The following is a 24,476-nucleotide window of genomic DNA, read 5'->3' as shown; positions in this document are numbered from 1 at the left end:
GGTCGACGATAATCGGCTTGACACTCCGAAATTCTAATCTTTTATCATACTTTTCGAAGCTTTAGTTTTCTTGACATAAGTTTAATTTAACTGTTATCTTTACGAAAATATTAATATGCTCGTAATAATGTCATGGCTGGCGTATAGATGGCGCTAGCGCCAAGTAACACCGTAGTCCTTTCTATCACGCGTCGATCACGTAGGCTGTATCAATTGTGCAACGTGAATGTTGATTATTGTCGGTGTTGATTATTGTAATCTCGTGAATTGTTAGTGCGTTACAATCGCGGAACAACGGCTGCCGTGGAATTTGCTGATGACAGAGGTATTAAGTAAGAAGATTATGTGGAAATTTTTAATCAATGACACATCTAACCTCAATGTACTTAGACATCTTTTTGCACCAAATTAAATGTGTGTTATAGTAAGAAATGATGAATATACACAAAAATACGTTATATTAAAACATAATTAAGGAACGATTGTATAATTATGGGACTGTAAATATATCAACACAAAATTGTTCTTCTGTGTAGGTCCGTCGTTTTGTGAACTGATTCAACAAGCTATTCAATATGACTGATACACAAGAGTCAGATAAACAAGACGACCCCATGAAAAACTACGAATTTGATGGGCAAACTTATATTTATACTGATAAAGCAACAAACATAACATATAAGTTTGATCAAGAGAACAATAAGTGGGTGGTGAAGGAAAATAATGAAAAGAATTCCAATAATAGTGCTAATGAGACTGAAAAGAAGGAGAATGTTAGTTCTGCAGTTCACCCATCTGGTATTTTTGGCTTCGAAAATGACACACACACATATACGGATCCAAACGATGGCAGCATGTATATCTGGGATAAAGAGAAGAACGCCTGGTTTCCCAAGGTAACAACAAATAGAATAAGGTAACATCAAATAGAAAGAATAGTATAAAAGTGTTCCATTCTTCTAATATTTATGCAACATTTGAGTAGAAATATTTAATTTTCTGTGTCACAGGTCGATGAAGATTTTATGGCTAAGTACCAGATGAGCTATGGTTTTACTAACACTAGCACGCCAAAATCAGAACCACAGCCTCCAGCACCTCCTCAGAAAATTAAAGAGGAAAAGGAACAGAGGAAGGCAGAAGCCAAACGGAAAGCTCAGGAACCACCGAGCTGGTTTGAAGTTGACGAGGCACATAACACTGCTATTTATGTGTCTGGCCTACCTCTGGATATTACCATAGAAGAGCTGACGCAACTCTTTACCAAATGTGGCCTCATAGCTAGAGATGAAAAAGGAAAAGACAAAATAAAGCTGTATAAGGATGCTGCTGGTGAGCCAAAGGGGGATGCTCTCTGCACCTACATTAAGGTAGGAATATAACAATCTGTTTGTCGACTTTCTACGGGTTTCTGCAACATTTAGTACAACCCACCCTCGAATTTTCTTTAATTTTATTGATGATCTTAATCGCATCCTATGGGTTCCTGTATCAATATTTTATTATACATAATTAAATACAGGGAATAAATCAATAGTCTTATATTGATATATTTACAGACAAAGCGATGAAAAAATAACATACATGAAAGCGGATTAAAAAGCAAGCTTTATCTTGCTTTTTGATCCGCTATTCCTAATTGCAATTCATTCATATAAACTATGCAATATAATTAGCGTAAACGGTTATCGCTAAATACGGCTTAATTAATTAGTGAATAATAGTTCTTGTGCCATTTATCTTGTTTAATGCAATTTGTCGCGCGAAGCGGTGACACAAGCGCAACGAAGGCTTTAAATATTTGTAATTAATATCTGAATTATTCGCACGTCACGTTTAATTAAACATACGCGAAATTGTTGCGTGACAAAATAGAAGGGAAAGTATTATAGAGAGACAACGAGTAATTTTCTGTAGCGATATTACGATAAGTGCACAGAAAATATTCAGACAAGTATCAGCAGTAGTATAGAATGCATTCTTGTGCGATCTTGGCACAAATACTGCGATTATTAATCTATCAGCTTCATAGCCGACCACTATATCCTATTAATTAAACGACATGTTTCCTGAAACTTTTATATTCAGGTGGAGGAACATTGAGGGATTTATTTTGTAATTAACTTTGGTCGCATTAGTTCTTCCATGGATCGTCCAAAGTTTATTTATACGATTGCAGTCGTAATTATATCGTTATAGTAAAATAACTGTGGCAGGATTAGCAGTTTGACAATTTTGTTCCAAGATAATTTAATCTCACAATAATTTAATTTGTTATAATAGAATAATCGTTATGCAAAAAAGAGATGGTAAAATCGAGACTGCAATCGTAACTACCTATCGACATAACGATTCCAGTTTCTTCTTTATGGCTTAAACAGAACTTCCTCCCGCGCCAAGTCGTTTATTTTCTGTTGGAATTGCGTAAAATCGTGGTTCATGGCAGCCAAATTCTGGGGCTGATTATTGGGCCCATCGCCCAAGAAAGCGCCGTATTCTCGCCCCCGAGGTAAAACCTGAGCCACCCTCGGCTCAGATGGTTGCACACGAGTCCTATTATTGGGACGATGTCGTGTATGATCTCTAGGCTGTGCCATTCTGTGACTGCTAAAAAGTAATTTTGGAAAAGATTGTAAGAGATTCAATTAGTTGCAATGTTTGTATGTAATGTATTCGCAAGATACGTTGAATTTAAAATATTTGTCTTGGAAATCTTATTTTTACTTTTTTTTTTTTGAGATTCTTACTCTTATCTCTCTTATGTATTTTTTATTTGATCCTATTAACTTGACTCATTATTAACAAAATGAATACCTAGGTGGCCTGGGTGAGGGTGGTCGCGAACCCAGTTTCACACCATGAGCCCATTGCTGATTCTCCGTTCGATCCGTCCAGTTTCTTCTCCAGTTTGCTCGACTCTTCTTTCTCCTCTTCTGTTCTTCTAAGTACTTCTTGCCCTTCTTCCTGGGCTTCAATCTTTGATTTTGCGGCGCGAATGGATCCGACTTCTTACGTCTTCTGGCTGCACACGAGAAAAAGTGCAAAGTCGTTAAAATCGATTAGGAAGGTTTTCGTCACTCGATTACATCGAGAATGCATTCGTTACCTAGACGACCTGCGGGCACTTCGCATATATAATGCTTCCGTTCGACGCAACTTTTCGCACTCCACTTGTACTTCAGCGTCGGATCCATTATGATACAGTGCCACGCGAACTTGTCGGATTTTCCGGGCTCCAGCTTGCCGAAACTTTGGAAGACCATCTTCTCACCGGTAACACCCCATTCCCAGGCCTTTTGTTGCCAGTTGAAGATCCCGCCGATCCATCGTTCCAATTTCGCTGTCGAGTTTCGTAAAGGAAGCGAAGTCACGCGATGTTGCAATTACAACGATGCGAACGATAATACTTACTGAACTGTTCTCCCATCAGATACCGCCTCAGCATCCTGTCCTTGCCATTTCTGTCCAAGATAGCTAGGGTGGCGTTTCTGTCCTTGCAATGAAAGTGCGCTTCCCTCCACGGTGCTGTGCCCGCGCTCAAGTAATAACAGAATCGCTTCAATCGGAAGAATCCTATGGGACACGCGAATCGTCTCACAGACTCATTCTGCCGCACGGTCACCGACTGATTGTTCGCCAAGGAACTAACGTGGTGATCCGGCGAGTTCAAGGCAGCCGAGGATAAACCTGAAAAAAAGGAAAAAGAAATTGAATGAAGCATCCCACCTCGTAGAGAGCGCTCCTCGGAAGTTTCCCGATACTTTCCAGTGAACAGATGCGCCTCGCTTTTTCACGATCGACCGTTCCCTACGGTTCCCATTTGTTAGGAGCTCCACGTCCCGATAAAACTCGATCTTTCCGAGCGCATAATTTTCTCCCTTTTCTCCTCCCTCTCTCGCTTAATTTATGCGCATACTTCATACACGCGGGATATCCGTTCCGAGTGAGTACATTTTTATTCCGTGGCCTTGAGTGGAATTTAAATATTATGTAATGCCGTCTGGTTCACGCGCGACTAGCTCTACGCTGTTGCATAGTCGAGATGCAATATCGCATGCAACGAATTATTGAGCATTGTCTCGTAAAATAGGTTATTACTTAACTTAGCTCCCATTGATTTCGTATGGCGGCGAATTCGCGCAATGATGTAACGCGACGGATTAAGCGGATTCATCGTTCGGACGCGTCTCATTTCGTTTACTTCGCCGAAACTTCCATAATCTCATGTGGAATCGTTCAGATGAGCACGTGACTCGTGCGGTCTCCTTTCGGTACTTACATTTATGTTTCGAACACACGTTTTTGAATGGTTCTACTTGACATTTGACACAGAAAGAAATTGTCAATAGCTTGTTTCGAAACGGTAAAAAAATACTTTTTATCATTCGTACGTATTTTGCATAATTCGATTCTCTCTCGCGGATCGGATATCGATTGATTGGAACTTTTAAGGCGTGACAGGTCCTTCGAGCGAAATAGAGCGGTATAAGTGGAGCAGCTTTTTATGATACACGATACTGATGCGCGCAGACAATAGATGTTGCTACATTGAAACTTGGTCGGACTCACGATGACGCGACGACGACTCGACGACAGACAATTCCGAGATAGAAACACGCGGCAACTTGAACACCGAGGAAGTTGGACAATTTTGGGAAGATCAACTCGCGACGTCGCGATTCTGGGAGAGATCTTGGATTTGCGCGGCGCTTGCCAACGTCTACCGTGAGTTATCTCGAAGCGATTGCAAAAGCACACACGCCGGGCGGCACGTTGACAGTAATTGTTTGTCATACGTAGCCAATTCATTTGTTGGGAAGTTATCTTCGTGAATCATTGCGGCGCGGGCGAACTTCGTCGTGTTCATTCCATTTGCGGCGCCATAAATCCCATTTGTTCACGTATGTGTACGTGTGCGCGCATGCATGAGATACACAGCGCGCACGGTATGACTATTAATAAATACCAGAGACTTAACCTTTCCGCCCGCAGGCTTTTAATATGGAAAACATTCTTGTTCGCACGACAATTACGTGTACGAGGGAGGAGAAGTGGCCGAGCACTTTTACCATACGCGTATCGAGTGCACGGCAATTTTCAGCGCGCGCGACAGCAATTTCGCGATATAAACAAATCGAGATTATTAGAAAGAAAGTGTATTAGTCGTACCGCCGTACCGCCGCAGTTCAATCGGGACAACATGATCGCTGTAATATTATGGTATCACTTTCGACCCCGATGATAAATGACTTGAGGTTAGCGAATTGGAAAGTGGCTGCAGCCGCGTTTTTCGTTATCTTCCGAGCGGCAAAAGAAACGGTAACGCGTGACGTTACGAAACGCGCGGAAAAACGGCGCTTCAAGAGCGTCGTTCGGCAGAGAGCACTCCTCGCGGTGAAATAATCGTTGAAGTCGTTTTTGCGGAACACCAACGGCAAGTGCCGTTTTATTCTAAATATAGTTTAAACACGTTACGTGGCGCCACTCCGAGCAGACACTCAATTACTTCGAATAGTCTTGATTTTCAACCGCTATCTGTACGAGTACGATATGCGTGCAGGTCGCGAATTGAAATGGGTCAGTATCACAGAGTCTATCGGCACTGTCTAGCGCTCGGCACATGCTAAAGCGCAATGATCACACCTGAAGTGTACTCGGACATTCAAATGCGTATTCGCGCTCGTCGGAGTTCCGCGAGAACTGGTTTCTGCGAACAATAAAAGTCAATCAGCCGACCACAATACCACGCCTTTTAATTACAGCGTGGCAGATTTTAGTTCGTTAGTCATCGACGGATAATAGTAGGCCGCGTGTGTGTACCGTTCGGAAAGTAATTATGAACGGTGGTGCGCCGAGCAAATTTCGAATGGGAAAAATTAGAAGGGAAAAGGATAAGAAGGAAATCGTCGCTTTCACCGTAGAATTCACGAAATGTCCATGCCTCCGTGTTCTCTGCGTTATTGCGTCCAACTGCGCGCGAGTTTTGCGAAATATGCTAAAGTTTGTTGTAGAGCTTTGAGCGTTGCGACATACGACTTGCTTTAAAATGCGAGGCGTAACAAATGAGATGGCCAGGACGCACGTTGCATATTTCATTTCAGGAGAAAATTCAGGTTCTGAGAGTCTGTATCTAAATCTTTCTCTCTCTCTTTCTCTCTCTTTTTCTCTCTCGCTGAGTTTTCCTCTCTAATGCAGGAATTCATGTCAGTTTCCGGATTTTTAAGCTCCTTTGAAAATAATACTTGGCAGTTTGACGAGAAAATTAGACTTCCGACGTTAAAACGTTTCACGCGTTTTAAAAGAACAAAGTTTGAAGAGCTGGAAAATTAGAACCTTCGCGCTTCGCAAACATCATCTTTGCGATAAAGACGCAATAAATCCATCCCTGTCGAGCTTATGTGTGTCTTCTCTGTGTAATCGTTTGGCCGTTATCACAGGTGTACGGACCGTTGCTTGATACCAAAATAACTTTTATGTTAAGGCTCTAAATACCGCAAGCGACAACGGTTTATGCACGTTAGTATTCAGCCATGCTAAAAGTTCTGCGTTAAAAATTCGTGTTTTCTCTATTTTTTGACATCAAATAAAATTTCCAGAAAAGAGCAAAGTATCTGGATAAAACAGAAAGAAAGCGCATAAAGAATTAAAACGCATAATCACGGACGATTATTAACGTGCATTATTCTTAAGTGTTCGATATTTCCCCCTTCAAGAGAGCCGCAAGGGAGATGCGAAGGGATATCTATGGGATATCTTATATAGTTTCTTTGTCCGCGTTATTCGAGTGGATGTGCAAATTTTGCTCCATATATTATAAGAATTTACCATTGTCACGGAACATCGTCCGTGAACTTTCATAATCGCCCGAAGCAAGTCAGCTAAAATTGTTCATAACTAGAAGTTACGAAGTTGATAATTCACTTCTGACGCCCATTATCGACAGCCTCGTCCGACCCGTCGCGCTGTAACCTTCTAGAGAAGGACTCTCGCGAGTCATTCGATATTTTCGTGCTCGTCTAATCGGCCGACATCGGATAGGCGACAGGCAGTCATATTTATATGGTGTATGACTACCCACAACTTGCACTTTCATTCACACGGCATTTATGGCACAAGGCTACAAGACTCTCCACTTGGGTGGACATTCCTCTCATCTTTCCGGAATTTATCGGCGCTCGCGCGAAAAAGCCGGCACATTATCTGTAAATTGATCGATACATAAACCCGTATATTATCGCAACTGATCGATCGGCCCTGTTATTTGTCTCGCTATCTCGAGAAAGGCCGTTCATCTAGGTCGATTGAAGTTTCGTTGTGTTGCCTTTTTTTCTTTTTTTTTCTTTTTTATCGAATGCAATGACAGATTGCACCCGAGGACGATACACTCTTACAGCTGCTCGTTTTATCGATTACGTCATTTTGATTACGAAAGAAAAATTTATCGATACTAGGCAGGTTCTTGCAACACCGCCACTATGTTGATGACTCCGATGCTAGAGACTTCGGTCGAGATCGACTCAGTGAATATTTCATTGCGATCGTTACGATCGGGAACTATTTTCGGCGCAGATCAGACGGTCGATCCGCGATGGTATCGTTTCGGTGGGATCTTTGCCCATCTAGATCTCGCGAAAATAGATTGTTCACGTCAGTTCTGAACGTCCGCACAAAAACCATGCACTTTTTGTCGGACGCGCGCGCGCCTCAATCGTTAATTTATTCGCGGCTTCCATCAGAAACTCGATAAAATATGCGCGGCCCGAAACTGTCTGCGCGCAACGTATCCATTTCATCCGGCGAGCTGCTTAATCTCACATACAGATATTTCACATACGTCTGAGTATAAAGCGCACCTTGCAGCGTACATGCCTTTTACGGCATGTATGCTCGCCTCTCTCGAGATTTTATTAAATTTCCTTAAGCCTTTATAAAGTGGGCCACGTCTTTCTTGACAGGGGCGGAATTCAAATTATTCAAATTGAAAGAAGAAAGTCAGATTGAATGAAACTGACAACTAAGATATACGCACACGTGCAAGCGCAATCTGAAATTCTAACTAATTTTGACCTAAGAATCTTCTTTCAAAGAAAAAGAATAATGTAATATTGGCAATCTGCGCCTGATAATTTTGAAAGGCTTCCTGAATCAATGGCTCGACTGATTTCACTTATTGAATACCTGAGCCGTTCATATATATATCTGCTCAGCTCTGACACGTCAGACCATGACCATGATCGTGTCGTGTTGATGGCACTTTCGTCGCGCGATCCCCCAAGTTATTCCGCAGATAACAATTGTATGTCATGTCATCGTAACTCTCTGATTATCTCGAAGCGATTATTAGACGGGCAATTAGCAAAGCGCCTAAGCGCTAATTGCTACAAATAACCGTTCGACTGTATCTGCGTATCGAAGGAGATCTTCTCACGATTACATGCACGCATCCGACGAATTATCTCGAGAATATTATCGAGATGTCCGCTTTAATGCCGTGTTTTTAATTGACATCGCGTACAGCAATTTGCCGACCCGCGTACGTTTTGGTAATTGCATCGGCCGGCACTGCGATGCGTTAACAGTGCGAGGTTAAATGTGGGTTAATTATATAATAATACTGAATTACGTTATTGTGTTGGGGATGCCTAATTGCGAGAGGGCGAAAGGGAGTTGCCGGTTAAACGACCGTTTATTACCGTAATTTCGTTGTTTCGACGCGATCAGTCCGTGCTGTGTATCCGCCAGCAGCATTTTGTGCAACACATTCTCTCATCATAGAACATATCTCGCCACTTGATCTCTCTGTTTACCGGATCATCTTACACAGTGCGATATTACGCGAAAAATTTCGCTGTTTTTTTCTCAATGATTCTCACGTCTCGGCGATCGACGAGCGGAGACGAACGCCGATGATTAGCCGGTTGCTTATTTCCGCGAATTAATTGCATATCATCTCGGCCGCGCCACTCACTTCCATACTCCCGCACATTTCTCGCGGCCAACCCCCTCGGAGCCATTCCCCTCGTGTTGGTGTCTGAGCGACCCGCTCAACCCATTTTGCGCGCACGGGCAAACCGATTAATTACCTGCGACGCACAGAAACAGGAGCCAACACTTCCACATGACTGTTCCGCGCGCTTTTGCTCGGCCGAGTCGATAGTCAGAGGCCGCGACACGCGTTCAGGATCGTCCTCATTCTCGTTCCTTGAACCTCGCCTCGCTTCCGAGGCTTCTCAACAACATCGGTGATCCCTGCCTCGCGATGTCCGCGAGGTCGCGCGTCGTTAAAAGAAAATCAACCGGTTCCTCTCTTGCCGATCCTTGCACCCTTGGCCTGTCCTGTTGCACTGCTCCCGCGAAATCTCGATGGGGCCGCGTTCGACCGACGAAGGCTGCACGGACGACCGAGTTGTTGGCTCAGAACGACGTGGAGAACGTTCTTCGACGGAGGTTCGCGGGCGACTGAAGCCGCCACTTCCATTCCGCTCGGCGCGTACCTTCACGCTCCGAGCTTTCGAGCGGAATTCTCGCGCGCCTCCCCTATCGCCAGATGCTACCTCGATCATTCTCTAGATCTGAGGAACAAGGGATCTCCATCATGGAGAAACTCTGTCTGGCGTCACTTCGCTTTTGCCAGCCGCGAGTATCGTGTATTATTTCGCGATTCGTGGTTATTCGTGGCTGTAACCGCGCGGACTATTCGCGCATTTTCCGTCTGCTTTGCGAAAGCAGCTTTCCTCCGCGAATGTTGTCGCGATTAAAAGACCTCTCTTCTGCGGAACACGATTATGACGTAATAGTTTCATCCCCGTTGCGCGCTCTCGCGTCCTTTGCCGAGATCACTTTTTACTGTCGCTGCATTTTCGCTTGTGCGAAAGTTTTAATTAGGACGGCGTGATTTTGAGGCAGATGTACCTCCTTCTCGGGCATTCCCCTGCCGGCACGCAAATGTCATCCTTGATCTTTGGAGGCAATTTTGAAACGGTGGAATTTATCGTCGTGTACAGACATGTGCGAGATATGCACGATGTTTAGCGATTTCTATTCACGTTTTTGCATAATACTCCGTGCGGTCTCAGGACTCAAGGATACGCGAAATTAGCAGGCGCAGAGCGTGCGATAATTACGCGCGAACGGTGCTAGCATTGTTGAACAAACTCCACGCAGCTGCGTCGACAGCTCGCGAAACTGCGTGTCAACAGAACCGGAGGTCTCTCTGGAAATGCACTCGATATCGCTGCTACTAAATCGGATGAAAGGGAACAATGCTCTCGCGAATGTCCATTTATTATTCGACGCGATCGCCGCTCTTGATTATTCGATGTCGCGTGAGCGCAATCGATCTCATCGTCGCTGAGGTAAAATTTGGTGTGGGGCTGGTGTAGTCGCAGAGATAAACGACAGCGACAGCGGTGTCATAAAAGTGTGACGACCCCAAAACAGGCGTACACACCTACTTCGAAAATATCGTTACGCTACCAGACGAGTGTTTCTGTTTAATGGCCGGCTGCCAATTGGATGCATTAACGTCTATCCGATGGTATCTTTCGTGGATTAACGTCTAAATGGAGTCGATTAAAATGTAATAACGAGAAGCGGCGGAAAATGTCGGGAAATAATCCCGAGACAGCGCTCGGGTTAAAAGCGCGACGACTCGTCGCCGCTCGTTGTCGTGGAGCCGTTTTCGTGAAACTTGAGCGCGTCGCGAATAATTCCCGGCCAGTTTATTGCTCGCGAGCGTTTGGCAATGCTTGTCCAACGGTAAGTGGACGAGACTGCAATTGCAGATTAAGAATTAAATTAGTAGGAGAAAGCGACACGCTCTCGAAAAACTCGAGATCGACTGCGCACATCAGAAATGCGAGCCGCGTTTCGTTTTACCTCTTATATCTGTGACAAACGCGACAACGTCTGCACATTCGCGATAATTATTGTGCACTTGCATAATTTAGATATACGTTTCTTTTTTTGTGCGACGGAGAGCTATTTTTGCATCTAGCTTATCGCGCGTTATTTGTGAACGTATAGATACCCTCCGAAGTACGATCAGTATATTCCTCACTAAAATATTATACTTATAACTAGTGGCTCACAGTTATAGATGTGGCATTGCAATCGGTAAAATTTCGCTGAATGAATCGATTGGTGGTACACTGGTGGAGAAAAATTATATTAAAATCAACAAATATTTCTTTGATGGGTGCATTAACATATTTGCTTAAATCTACATTCTCTTTATTTAAATTATTTATTTATTTACATTCTCTTTATTTATCAAATATTGTTTACCTGATTTAAATAAACAATACTTGGTTTAAATAAATAGAATGTAAATGTAAGTGAATATGTTAATGGGTCCCATCAAAGAAGTATTTGTTGATTTTAACATAATTTTTCTCTCAGTGTAGCGACTGTTCCTATTATTTGTGTAGTTTGCAAACACAGACAGTGTTATTAGGCGTAAATCGCATGAAAGTTGGCAATTCCATCGTGAGAAAGTTGAATTTGATGCAGCATATGACAAATTTGTGATGTATAGATTTTGCAGCGAAATCTTCCTTTCACTGGTCAAAATCAATGAAGTATAAGATGAAGCAGTAGAGTGGAAGTTTCCAGTGAAAATCGATGAATATTCACTGATTATCGATTATGTACTCCTTTTATTGACGATATATAGTCACATTTTTGCTGATTCCCTTTAAAGGAGTAGTGACTCCGCATCTTCTATTGTGCAGAGCTCGCTAATACGTTCAAGCATTACGAGTCAATTTATTTGCGATTTTCAATATTTATTCGCATAGTTTCAACGAAACAAATTGGAGGATCCGGCATGCGAGCGGCACAGCTATGCCGGAATTAGAGAGCGCATTTTATGCGCTCGGCGTCAAAGCGCGAATTTAATTTCGTTTTTTATTACACGAGTTGCATTTTCGTGGGTGATGGCAGCAGGCGAGGTAATGTTCAAACTACTATGACGGCAATTCATTTGCGCATTCCCGATGCTTTGAAAGGTACATCGGGAATTCGCTGCAATTCGCGGAATTGCAATTTGGGGTGGGTTGATGACTGCGTGCCTGAAATCACGGAGCGATTGACAGATTCAAGTAATTCTAGATATTGCGTCAGGCATCATGGAGATTGATGCAGCGGCGGTCATGTTTATGGCTCGGAAATCATCGTCACCATACGACAGTATGATTACGTCACGTATGATATGCCAGGCTCGCGTCAGCTCGCAATTGCAAAGCGCTGGCTCACTTTTTCACGCTTGAACAGCTCCATCGACGCATGAATTTCTGAATTTGCCGCGCCCTTTGCGCGCGCGTTCCATAATAGATCTTTCGACATTCGAGGCGTAAATGACACACAAACTCGCGTTTGATATCTGTCTCTTTTTCCCTCGCGAATTCAAATTCGTTGTCCCCGACGTCCCACATTTTCGAGTTTCATATCATGTGAATGACATGCAGTGCCATTTGCCACAGAGAAAAATATCATTCTACTGCTGAGAAAAGCGATTACTCAGTTCAATTTCCTCCTTTTAAGTAGTGGTTATCTTCAACCAAGGAATATTTTCTTGGTAATAATCTTAACCCGTCATCAGAAAGGTGAGATCTGAGAGACTCCACGCAAACTATTTTGTTCTTTTTAAATCTTTGTAATATCTTCAGAATTTTTTTCTGTTATTAAATCTTAATATTCTATAAAATCATGAGAAATATATTATAAAAATGATAAAAATACAACTGAAAAATTATAAAAATACAACAAAAAAGGGAAAACAAAATTCATCAAATTCCATTTTTCCAATGACGGATTAAAATATAGCGTAATTTTGAGAATAGCTCATCATCATGCATGCAAAAAGAAGAGTTTCTTCTCTTTACAAGAATGTTATGAAGTTCTTTCAAAGAAAAAGTTGATCCGACTCTGTGTCTTAAGCGAAACCGAATTTTTGTTTCAATTTGATGTTCTAGATTGAAATGCTAAATCTACCAGGAACACAGAACTTTTTGAACAAAATATTAAGAATGTTTAGAATATTTTGAACAAATTTGGTGCTCATAATGAGCTTATGATAGATTTGCGGACATGTAAAATACAAGACAAGATAAAAAACAGAGTATAGAAGAAACTGTTCTATTTTTTGAGATACATGAGTATATTTACACATACATTCTGCAACTTTCTCGAAGTAACTTCTAATATTCGGCATATTATCCATTGTCAGTGTCTTCTCGGGATGATGTCCAAAATCTTGCCGACGGTACTGTAAACTTATGAAACAAGTGATATTTTTACTTTACTTGAAACAAGTGACATTTATCCGAATGCCGTGTGTACTCTTCTGTGTGTGCGATCGCAACACCGAGAGAGCCTGTCCCGACTAGATGTACAAGCGGCCGCGCGTTCTTCCACGTGCGTTCGCCGCGAAAGGAAGCGATCGGCGCTTTCGAACGATCAGGAAGGTCAGGTGCGTCGTGCACATCGTTCAGACTCGATACCGTAAGGGTGGCACATCCGGTAGACCGCGGAAGGAGAAGAAGTTCTCGCGACATTTATTCGCCGCTGAGCAAAATTAGATAACATTCACACTCGCCATCCTCGGCTGTGTGTAAACAGCCGTAAACAGCCGAGAAGTCAAGGAAAGGCCAAAGTTGTGGTTGATGTTTTGTCGCCAGCGCGACGCTCATATTCATTCATGAGTCGTTGTTGTGGCCTCTTCTTTTTTGCCTTCGCGCGCGCAAATTTCGCCGGCGTGAGTCTGCAATTTGCGGGCTCGTAATTTCCACTGACGACGACGACGACGACGACGATGACGCTCCTGTCGTTGGTTAAATACACTGAAGCGTTAACAGTTTTTAGTCGCGACGAGGAGGTGCACGTTCGTGTCCGTGTCCGCAAAAACAACGAAAAGCGACGATTTTTACGAGCGCTCCTATACGCACTCGTGCACTCTCCAGACCTTATGGAATTCCGGAAACCGGTTTCGCAAAATGTGCCGCGTGTATATGCGTTCGCCGTTCGCGTGGTGTGTCGTCTCCTTAGGAAAGGAGAGTCACCGCGTCTAATACGCAAGGGGAATTTTATCACGCTGTGGCTTCGATTGGGAACTATTAAATGATGCGGGCATGTATCGCTCGCGAGAAGGGCCACGGAGGATAGTGGTTCAACGAAGCGGGAGCTACGGAACCGAATCGAGATCCGTCGACGTGATGTCGCGTTCTCGATGAAACGGGATCAAACGAATCGTTGTGTCTCTCGCGAGATCGGTGAAAATTTTAATATTCATACATGTGGAGAATATTATGGAGTTTTCTTCTTTTTATATAAATTCTTCTCAATTTTTTGCTATGTTCCTGTAGCAATGTAGAAATAAACTGTCGGTAAGGTCTATCTTGCTGAGGGACGTACACTGCGAGAAATTTTGTGTTAAATTTTTGTGTGCACATTTCACATATGCCATTTTGTCTATTTTAATTTTTGCGTTAATTCAACACAAGGGAAATATGTTAACAAATAACACAATTTATCTGTATACTTTATGACATAAAATATGTTACCAAGATTGATTGTTAAGTGTGGTATTTTAACACTCAAAAATGATAAACTCAACACAGAATAATCAAAATAGAACAATGGCAGTAGGTTAAATTAACACATAAATATGTTACAAACTTAACACAAAAATTTTTACACAGATATAAAATGTTTTTTGCCATGTAGTAAATTTTGCTAGAAATATAGTCAATTTTTAAGTAGGATATTTTTTTTCAGTCTGAAAATATGAGCTACATGTATGAAACGAAAAGATAAAATAAATTACTGCAAAATGTCCATCTATTCCTCGGTAATAAAATTTTATAGTAATTTCCATTGTAAGACACTCTCCGCGGATACATCAGCAGAAAATTCGTAATCTCCTTTTTCAAGCATGCTTATATGATTAGGACTTTAATTTATTTTGAGACATCCTGCAGTCTCCTTCAGCGTTTATCTGCAAAGTCAGATGGATCCCAAAATATACTACTCAAGATTAATCAGTGCAGGCTGCTACCACTCGAGATATTGCACTTGCTAGTACGTTGCTACGTATTATCTAATAAACTAGGAAATCGCTTTTTAACGAACATTGTTATCGCAATTTAAACGGACGCATTATCGATCTCAAGCCGCATTTTATCGCCTATCATCCGTCGAACATCTGGGACTGGATGTTTCCCCGACGAAAGTTTCTCACTGAAGCGATCTCGCTATAGCAAATTAAGCCGTAGAAAAAAATTCGGCGCGCGTTTCCCGTGATGACGGTACTAGGCGGGCCGTAACTGTAAATCGGCCGCGTAGTATGCGTGCGCGATCGGGCGCAATTGGCTGACTCATCCGTGGAATTTCGCGCGATGCAAATTAGTGGGACAACCACGATCTTAAATGTCAATAGCGTAGGCGTAGCGCCAACCGTGCAATCATTCAAACGATAATTCAGTCTGCCCCTTCGGGCTGAATCGACGTTGCGCGCGATATAGACGTTTACGTCAGTTCACACTGTCCTCATATCAACGCGATCTCATCGCGTTCGCATTACACACAACACACGCTTTATCATTTAGTCGTCAGGTTGTGTATATGTGTGTGTCTTCAAGAAACGATTGCATTTAATGCGAAATTAATGAGCGAGCCGCGTTATGCACTTGACAGATTTTTGCACTTGACCGTAAGTTATGCAAGAATGATCCAACTCACATGACGTTTCGAGAAAAATGAAGTTGAAAATATGATATATAACTTGAAAAGTTATGACATCAAGATTCTTCGCAATTATACAAGAAATTAAGTATAGTTAGTTTTTCCTTTTTAAGAGTATTCATTGGTAAGTTTAAAAAAATGAGTAAAAAAGAAAGACAAAAACAAAAGTCTATTTTCTAATTAATTACGCTCCTAAAGCTTAAAGATTCTTTTTTGTTTCATGCGAAAAGATGTATCATTGGTAAAAAGAAAAACCTAGAAAAAACCCAGTAAACATAATTTTGTGGATTCGATTATTCTTGCGTAACTATGGCTACTTGTCCTCGAGAGATAGGGTCTAAAACGTTGTTTATTATCGTCGACCGTCGTTTATTATCGTCGACAATTTTTGCGACCGACGGTCATTTCCGAGCGCGAACCTCAAGCGTTCTTCGCAGAGCGCATACCTTAGCTTTGCACTTCAACTTGTCGCGTCGATCGCGGAACTCAATCCGGCTGGTATGCGAAATATGACCGTGAAATAGTGCTGTCTAGTGGCACATAAGTTGAAAGGAACCACACCTCGCTTCCTCATACAATTAATTCAGGCTGAAAAATGTCCCCTCTCGTGGGCAGGTATTCTTCCCGAGTGGCCAGCTCTCTTCGAGAGCTTCGCTGAATTTTCTTGTTGCACGCGGTCGCGGTATTTAATGCATCCGGGAGAGAAATTTGGCCGGACGCCAGTGTGCTAATGATAATAGACATCGTCTAACTATAGTTGCTTAGAAGAACGTCAGTATTCATTTCGAGGCGTGTTAGAAGCGCGACATCACGCAATAATGATGATCCATGGCGCCTCGAGATCGCGCGTCGCTCGTTATTAATCAATGTTAAAAGCGGACCGATGTACACTTCCGACGGCGCGTTCCACGCACCGCGAGTCTCACTCACACCCAGCATCCTGTAATGTGATAACTTTGTTTAAACAGCTTGGCGCGGGTGCCTCACGTCGTTGGATCGTCAAATTCCCAACGCGATCGCGCGCGGTTTTGCGGCGGGCATTAGTCATTAAGGAAACCGTACACCACGATATGTACATTCACTGAGGCTAATCTTATCAGGAAGCACCGACGGTCACGTAATTCCCTCACTTATTAATACATTCTTAGCGCGCAGCTGCGAATATACGCAAATTAAGATGTTTGATTAAATAAATATAGACGCGCAAAACTATGAAGCGCGACGGGCGAATCGCGAAAACTTCATCACAACTTCCTCCCAGCCGTTTGTCTTTCATCGATACTGCGGGACGCGCGACGACGAATTCGGGTGGTCTTTCGTGTCTCGTTCGCACGACGGGAGAATATTCGCGGAGACATGACCGCGCCACTGACGATCGTAACGTGTTACGTGTACACCGACTGAGGAACTCGTGTAATTTAACGTGAACTGGATACGAGGGTATAGTAATTGCAGTGATCTAACATAGGCTGTTGCAAGATGACCGCGGGAGCTGCCGAGTCTGGGTGGTCGAGATCTGACAATAAGTCGAGTCCTGTTTCTCATTGGTCGTCGTTACGGCCGGCACGAGAGACTGGTATCATTCCCATAAAACCAGGATTTTAATCACCGCTGGGCGTTTACGCGTGAACAACGATCTGGCCTGTGTCTGCACGCGTTGGCCATGTAGATTATCAGTTTACTTGTCGTCATCTAGTCAACGCAACGTATGCGCGCTCAACTTCCCCTCAACTTCCCCACCTTAATCCTGTTTGCGAAATCAATTTTAAATCGAACGCTTCCACGAAGCCAATCTCGAGCCGGGGGAAAATAATTGGCAATCGCGCGACGACCACTTCCTTGACATCCCGTACAAGCCGGACGTTTTATCGCGCGTTGAAAAACCTAACGGAATAGTTGGGCGGAAAAGCAACGTGGAGTTTTATGCAAAGCTTGAATAGATGCGCACGATCGAGAAACAAAAATCGGAAAAAGAGATTCTATTTGGGTTGCTACGAAAATTCCGCGGAGATGACGGTGTCAGCGATCGTGCCGCAGTCCGTTCGTGTCAGGAGTTAAGGGTTAAACGAAAGCGAGACAGCTTGAAAGAAAAAGAGCGAGGCCTTGAAGCTGTCTGGCGCGTGGGTGTCGCAGAATGATGCATCGAAGGAATGGCGAGGCCCTTCGTGTCTGCAGGTCCTTAAGGTGCGTGTACACGGCTCTGTTGTTCGCCGTCTTGGGGACACGTATCCTTAAGTGCAGGGCTCTCATGTCCTGATCGATGAAGAGTGGCGAAGATTGCTTAAACCTTTCGCTACCAATTTTCTCTTTTAAAAGTACCATGTCTTTCTCACTTTCACCTCATTAAGTATACTAATATAATATATTTTTAGCAAGAATATAAAAAGTTTTATATTTAGCATCAATAGGGCCGGGACACTGATGACCTATTGAGATTTTTGAGAGGATATATTTAAAAAAACAAATAAAGAACTAAAAAAAAATTAAATTTAAAAAATATATATAAAGGGGGCTAATTTGAGTTTAAGCACAGATGTAAGCATAGATGATTTCCTAACATAAGGAAGGCTTTATCTATATGATATAATAGCACTATTACATCTGTGCTTGAACTCAAATTAGCCCCTTTTATATATATTTTTTAAATTGAGGATATATTTGTCCTAACGATAATAAGTAGAGCTGGTATGTTCTGAATGCCAAAAAAGCTGTTCACTCTACTGAATAAGGCTATTATAGTTGGCGGGGAAAGCATATGTCCGCTGATAACGAAAGGGTTAAACGGCTGCTTGCCCAGAGATCGCGAGGTCGCTATAGGAATTTCTGTTGACTCTTGGACGAGCGTCGAACGATTTCGCGCGATGTCCAGCTGGATTTGGAAATTCGAGCATTATTTTCGCTTCCGATCGTTCAGTAGGACGGGCAGAGGAGAGAAGAGGGGGAACGATGGATCGCTTCGAAGCTAGGAATTTTGCTTAAGTGGGTCGACGGTAAATCATTGCGAATGCTTCTAAAGACTTCCCGGAATACTCCCTACTCGGTTTCTCGATCCTCGAGATATCGAGCGAGTAATTTTTTAGGTCATCGTTACAAGGGAGACTTGTCTCGGGGTCGTTACGTCATCCGTGTCGGGATCACTCCATATGGTTATTTAGACATTCGCGGTTCGGGTCACGTGTTGCATCATCGTGTATTATCATCACGGTGGATGTATATAACGCGAGGATCAGCAGCCGTTTTTACCTTGCACGAGAAGCGCGTACTAATCGCGAAAATTTGCCCGCTCGGATATTCCAGGCTGCCTCGACGTCTTTTCTTCAGCCAATGTTTTCTTCTTCTCTGAAAATATCTCGTACGATTTAACGGAGTTACTTGTGTATTCATCGTCTGATATTTGACCTCGTCTCGCGTTTCCTCTCTCTTTCTCACACTCTCTCTCTCTCTTTCTTTGAAGAACGACAGAGTTGACAAGCATCGGTGCTTATTTCCTGTCCTATTTCCACTACCCGTCCACGTACGACGTGAAGTCACGGTTAAAATTGCCCTAAGCGGCTCATGTTTTACGGGGTTTCGTAAATAGGTCTGACATGGCTACATCGTCGAAACGACTCTCTATTTCCGATACATATATATTACACACCTCCTGTCGCATCGCGCGCTTGGAACGAGCGATGACGTGATGACTGGAAATAATATTTCCGAAATTCACGAACGCATTCGACTGACTCTGCTTAGCTTTCGTCTTGAATCGATCAGTTATTATGGTTTTACGGCTTTTCTATGAAGAAGAAGCTCTTCGCAGTATCTTTGAAGTGGTTTGAAGGATCGCTTCATAACTTAACTGCCTTGAATTGACTCATAAAAGTTCTGGACTGATGCTTTTCATTTGTCTATGTTGCTTATCTCAACATCCTGCCTGCATTTCTCTTAGATTTTCCTCTTCACTCGTAGGCCAACGCAATTGGTAAATCGAAAAATTTAAATAATATAGGCGACGTTCGACAAAACGCGACAGGTTCGCCCGAAAGACCGGATTGCGTAATGAAAGGACCGATCCGCTTCGTTAAATGGCTATTACGGGCAGTACGCCCATGTCATAAATCCAGAACTAAAACCTTTTGCGTGTAAGCCGCAATTCCTATTTTTTTTCTTTCTTTTTCGGTGATTATTGTGGGCGTGACCGGTTAATGAAACGTATTTATATTGCTCGCGAATTTTTACTATGGTCTCATCACCCACACACGGCGACCGCAACAATGGCACTTCATTACTTGGGCACAATACGTAGGAACTGCAGCCTATTAACGCTGCTTTTTTACGCGCTGCATTAATTGCTTTCGATACAAGACGCGTCGAAAACGATTCGCGTAAAAAATTTTTTGGGATCTCTAATTGCTACCTACAGCCCGATTACCCAAAATAATTATGGGTTCTGGTTAGAGGTGCAACGTTTCAAACACGTAATTCTAAGAGGGCAAAGTTTTCCTAATATTTTTTCTGATCTTCTCATTTTTTTACGTTAAAATCGAATAAAATATGTTGACTTTATGAATTATTTCACTTTATTTGACTTTATGAATTATTCGCAGCAAAATATGTTCCGAAGTGTTTTAAAAATATTTTATTTCTTAATATTTTATTCTATTGAAACAATTCTATTGAGCCATTTTCTCTCAAATAATAAAACACATTACTTTGCTGCTTATATATATATATATATATAACCTACTCATGTATAGCTACAATTTTATAAAAAATAACTTAAAATTTCGGATACCACAAAATGAGGTTAAAAGCTTATGAGAGCCGGTCTCTTTAGGCATTCTGATGGGAATCTATGCTGCACCTGGGAGAATCCCGGGAAACGTCTACGCGAGCAGTCTGTCATCTATTTTTTAACTTGATGTTTCAGGTCGAGTCAGTAGATTTGGCGCTGAAGATTTTGGACGGCTCGCAAATTCGCGGAAAGACGTTGTCGGTTCAGAGGGCGAAGTTCCAAATGAAGGGCGAGTACGACCCGGGGTTGAAGCCGAAACGGAAAAAAAAGGACAAGGAGCGGCAGAAGAAGATGCAGGAAAAGTGAGTCTCTCTCTCTCTCTCTCTCTCCACCGCTCGATTAACCGTGCTAGAAACGCTGGTCAACGTTCGTACGGTCGCGTCCAACTGCACATTCGTCACCCAAAAGTGTCGTGGCTCGCGATCGCGCCGTCTCGAGGCGCGTCGTTTCACGACGTCTGACGTATAAATCGAGCATGGCGTTGCAAAATCGAGACGGTCGCGTTTCTCTTCAGCATTTCTCCGGTCCATTCATCTCGTTTTCGCTCGCTTCTTCGCACGGGACCGTGGTGCCCCCGGGCAATCAAGATACGTTTCATCCGCGCTACATCCGCCGCACGCGTATGCATCTCATTAGGGTTTCTACGCACCGCGCGCGCGCGATGTCGCGAGCGGCTCGGTCTTATAAGGTATACCCGTCGAGATCTCCGACGTCCGAATGCGCGATACGCCTCGCATAACGCTCGATGTGCGCGCCCACCCGCGATATCTCGCAACTTTTTTTTCAGCGTACACTGCGATACCGCGCGTGCAAGGCGCACACGGCGCGGTTGTGTGTGCAAAGGCTCTCTTATAATTATACTGCACATCGGCTCCGGGTTTGCAGCCGCCAGACTGCTTGGCGTTTGCGGTTCCGGCAAAGGCAGCTGCGCACGTCGATTACCCGCATTTAGCATGTCAGCATACAGACTGGCCCAAAATTATACGGGTACGCCGGGCCGTCAGTGATTGCGGTTTAAACTCGTTAATCGAAACGCGCGATTACGCCGAACGACATTGACTTTGTTTCGCGGGTTCCTGTGGGACGTCGCGACCCTTTCGTCGTGAGGACGGGTGGGCGAATTCGAGCGTTCTCCTATTTTGCGCGACCAAAAAGAAAGAAGATAAGAGGAAAGGACGAGTACTTGGTGAAACCATCCCGCAAAAATTAATAGTTGAATTAAGGGGATATATCTATTTCTAGTAAAGACCCGTTTTCAAGACCTGATTTTTGGGAATTAATTTTAAGTAAATGGTTAAACCTACAGAGTTAATGTTTTGTACTAACATTTCATTTATCTTTGAAGAAACAAATTTTGTCTCAAATTTTGTCAAAGCTTTTTATTCAAAACTGAAGAAAATACAAGTGGACGTAATAGGTCACGCCGTCTTCCAACAGACGTGTTGATTGCCACTGTTCTCGTCGTCTGAAATAAACAAATTTGCTTTTATTTTGTTCTTTATGGATATGGCTACCGCCCGAACTAGAATCTTTTTGATATCTTTAAAATCACTATTTTTTTCCGGACCGCGAAAAGTTAGAATTTTTTAATAAAGATCAGATTACTATTTTTCAAGCGCCGCCATTTTGTCAATTTTTTTTCAAATTATTTAATTCTTCGGGCGATAGTCGCATTCATAAAGAACAAAATAGAAGCAAATTCGCTTATCTCAGATGACGAGGACGACGGCAATCAACACACCCGATGGAAGATGATTTTACGGCGTTACCAGTTTCGTCCACTTGTATTTTCTCCAATTTTGAATAAAAAGTTTTGACAAAATTTAAGATGTTTCTTCAAAGGTGTATAAATGTCAGTACAAAACATTAACTCTGTAGGTTTAACTAAAATTTACTTAAAATTTACTTAAAATTACTTAAAATTAATTCCCAAAAATCACCTTGAAAACTAGAATACCCCCTTAAGACGCAGTCGGATTGCATTAGGAATCGTGCTAGCCGGATGTCTTGACGGTTTTCAGTTTTGCAGACGGAGCCTGCGTTGCCAGTCGTGTCGTTTAATGGACAAGATTATTCTTTAATATCGGCTTTATAGTTTCTCGCGCTATCATGTTTCGTTCTATTGTTGCGCTCGTAGCGCGCGTCTTTGTTGTCTTCATCGTTAGGCGCATCGTCTCGTTATCCGGCGTAGGTCGCGAGCGCAGGGTCGACGCCCTGAACTTTGCGAAAACCAGTTATCGGCGAACGTGCGGGCCCACGTACGCCGGCCGGAAGTGTTCCTCGCGGCAACGCGCTCTTTCGACACCCGTAAATCGACGTGACTGCAACGCTTCCCCTCTCGCTTTCGGTATTATTTCCCTCGTCATTCTGAGAAGTCGTGAGCCACGATCTATCGATCATCGCGACGGTTCTCACGGCTACCCGAGTCGAAATCTTTCGTTGCAACATCAACCCTGCAAACTCCGTCGACTGATTCTTTCCATTTACTCACGTTTTACGCATAAATTAATAAGACACGGTGGAATCATAATACTGTTGACCTTCACGGCGTTAATGTGTCAAAACGAGAAGCTTCTTACATAATAAGTAAATTTCGCATACTTGGAAGTATGTTATGTTTCGCAGTCCTGCAACTTTTCTCGTCCCGACTACCAGTTGCTCTTTCATGGCACTGACACTGACACTGACACTCGCGTAAATACGACAATTCAGAGAAACGCACGCCAAATATGTAAAAATGTGCAATGTCAGCGAGAATCCGATTAAATATTTTAAAGACCGACAGAAAAGGATAATTAAATCACCGATACACGTGTCCCGTGTCGAGATGTTTATGTTGCTCGTCGTTTCGAAATGTAAAATCATGTTCTCACACGAGGACACCAAAATAATCGGCAAAAACGACAAGATTATCCCCGCTCGTTGTCAGGCATCGTTGACCGCTAATCAATAACGCGTACACATTCGTTGGCCAACAAAATCACGACGATCAACGCTCTCAAAATATTCCGGGCCCTCGAGGCGGTGGAATCTTACAGAATCTTCTTGCGTCGTGCAATTGTCCGTGATTGGACGTTACATTACGTCTCGAGCCGACGAGCGACGTGCATCTCGCGACGCGAAGCGCGCGAAAAGATAATTTAGTTGTCATTACCGTTGACTCTTAAAATACTCCATCGGACTCTCGTCGGTGTCGCGTTCATTAGAACATGCGTTTCTCCTATCGATTGGTGTGTGATGATAATAGTGCCTCGATGGAATAGCCAAGAGCCAGGATACTGAATTGAGAAACCGGGACGCGGATAGTATATTATATATTTCCAGGTGTGTTGAAACATTTCCTACTTTAACATACGATCGACAGGCTTACTCATAATAAGGAAATATACTCGAGTCGAGATTTAAAATCGCGTATAAGTGCTACTTTTTGCCTTAACGATTTTCTTTGAACCGCAAGTCTCATTATTTTGAACCAACGCCTTCTTTTCATTTCTGTTTAATTTATTATTGTCACTGCATCAAATATGAATTTAGGTCTTTATTATTGCACAACGTTATTATTCACACAGTTGCTATCTTTATTCTTATATAATTCTTATTTTTTCTTCATCTTTTTTTGGTCAAATTTGTAAATCCACTCGCAGTGAGATGATTTAATATGTGCTTATTTTCTTATTTGTAACTGTATGAGTAAGTTATAAATTAATAAATTACGAATTGAAATTAAGAATAAAAATTAAACGCAATAATATCAAAAGGTAATCGCACGAACATTAAATAAAATACAAATAAAAATTTTCAAAAAAGATCTGTAGCACAAGATTTAGAGTAATTTTAGAGGCTTTTAGCAGATTTTTTCTTAATTATTTGTATTGGTCATCGTATGAAATTCGAAGCTAACTATGACGTTTTAAAGTACTTTTATCAAGATTCTACGTTATGAACTATATATATATAC

At 42.6% G+C, this 24,476-nt stretch overlaps 2 protein-coding genes across 8 annotated transcripts in view; one reads left to right on the top strand and one right to left on the bottom strand.

Annotated features, from left to right (window-relative positions):
- Window positions 1–24,476, top strand: part of LOC116845785 (HIV Tat-specific factor 1 homolog) — a 28,966-nt gene that overhangs the window by 544 nt on the left and 3,946 nt on the right. For 2 of the 5 annotated variants that reach the window (XM_032818875.1, XM_032818879.1), the window contains exons 1-4: window positions 156–325; window positions 537–896; window positions 1,011–1,370; window positions 20,654–20,820. In XM_032818875.1, the coding sequence (XP_032674766.1) occupies window positions 576–896; window positions 1,011–1,370; window positions 20,654–20,820 (848 nt within the window). In that variant the 5' untranslated portion in view covers window positions 156–325; window positions 537–575. Of the gene's footprint in view, window positions 1–155; window positions 415–536; window positions 897–1,010; window positions 1,371–20,653; window positions 20,821–24,476 lie in introns of those variants that run through there. The other 3 variants (XM_032818878.1, XM_032818876.1, XM_032818877.1) reach the window with 3 other exon arrangements.
- Window positions 1,480–9,482, bottom strand: LOC116845786. 3 transcript variants are annotated; one of them, XM_032818882.1, is made up of 5 exons: window positions 9,084–9,482; window positions 3,412–3,687; window positions 3,107–3,340; window positions 2,815–3,022; window positions 1,480–2,607 (listed from the first exon to the last, which is right to left on the bottom strand). In XM_032818882.1, exons 1-5 carry the CDS (start codon window positions 9,118–9,120, stop codon window positions 2,367–2,369), a joined length of 996 nt encoding a protein of 331 aa, XP_032674773.1. In that variant the 5' UTR covers window positions 9,121–9,482; the 3' UTR covers window positions 1,480–2,366. The 3 variants fall into 3 exon arrangements, with proteins under 3 accessions (XP_032674773.1, XP_032674772.1, XP_032674771.1); XM_032818881.1 differs by lacking the exon at window positions 9,084–9,482 and adding an exon at window positions 8,694–9,004 and having other exon boundaries at window positions 1,480–2,604; XM_032818880.1 differs by lacking the exon at window positions 9,084–9,482 and adding an exon at window positions 8,694–8,981.

Source organism: Odontomachus brunneus, unplaced genomic scaffold (genome assembly GCF_010583005.1).
Source record: "Odontomachus brunneus isolate Ranch 3 - 2012 unplaced genomic scaffold, Obru_v1 Obru_scaffold_058, whole genome shotgun sequence".
Taxonomy (NCBI): domain Eukaryota; kingdom Metazoa; phylum Arthropoda; class Insecta; order Hymenoptera; family Formicidae; genus Odontomachus; species Odontomachus brunneus.
The sequence above is the reverse complement of the archived record's forward strand: the minus strand, read 5'-3'. Positions and strand labels throughout refer to the sequence as shown.

Bases quoted from the DNA above. Each gene is read 5' to 3' on its own strand.
- LOC116845786 (XM_032818880.1), bottom strand. From the start codon at position 8,748: ATGCTGCTGGCGGATACACAGCACGGACTGATCGCGTCGAAACAACGA. The intron at 3,341-3,411 runs GTAAGTATTATC...GAAACTCGACAG, and splicing joins TCTGATGGGAGAACAGTTCA to CGAAATTGGAACGATGGATC. The intron at 2,608-2,814 runs GTATTCATTTTG...ATTACTTTTTAG, and splicing joins CCCTCACCCAGGCCACCTAG to CAGTCACAGAATGGCACAGC.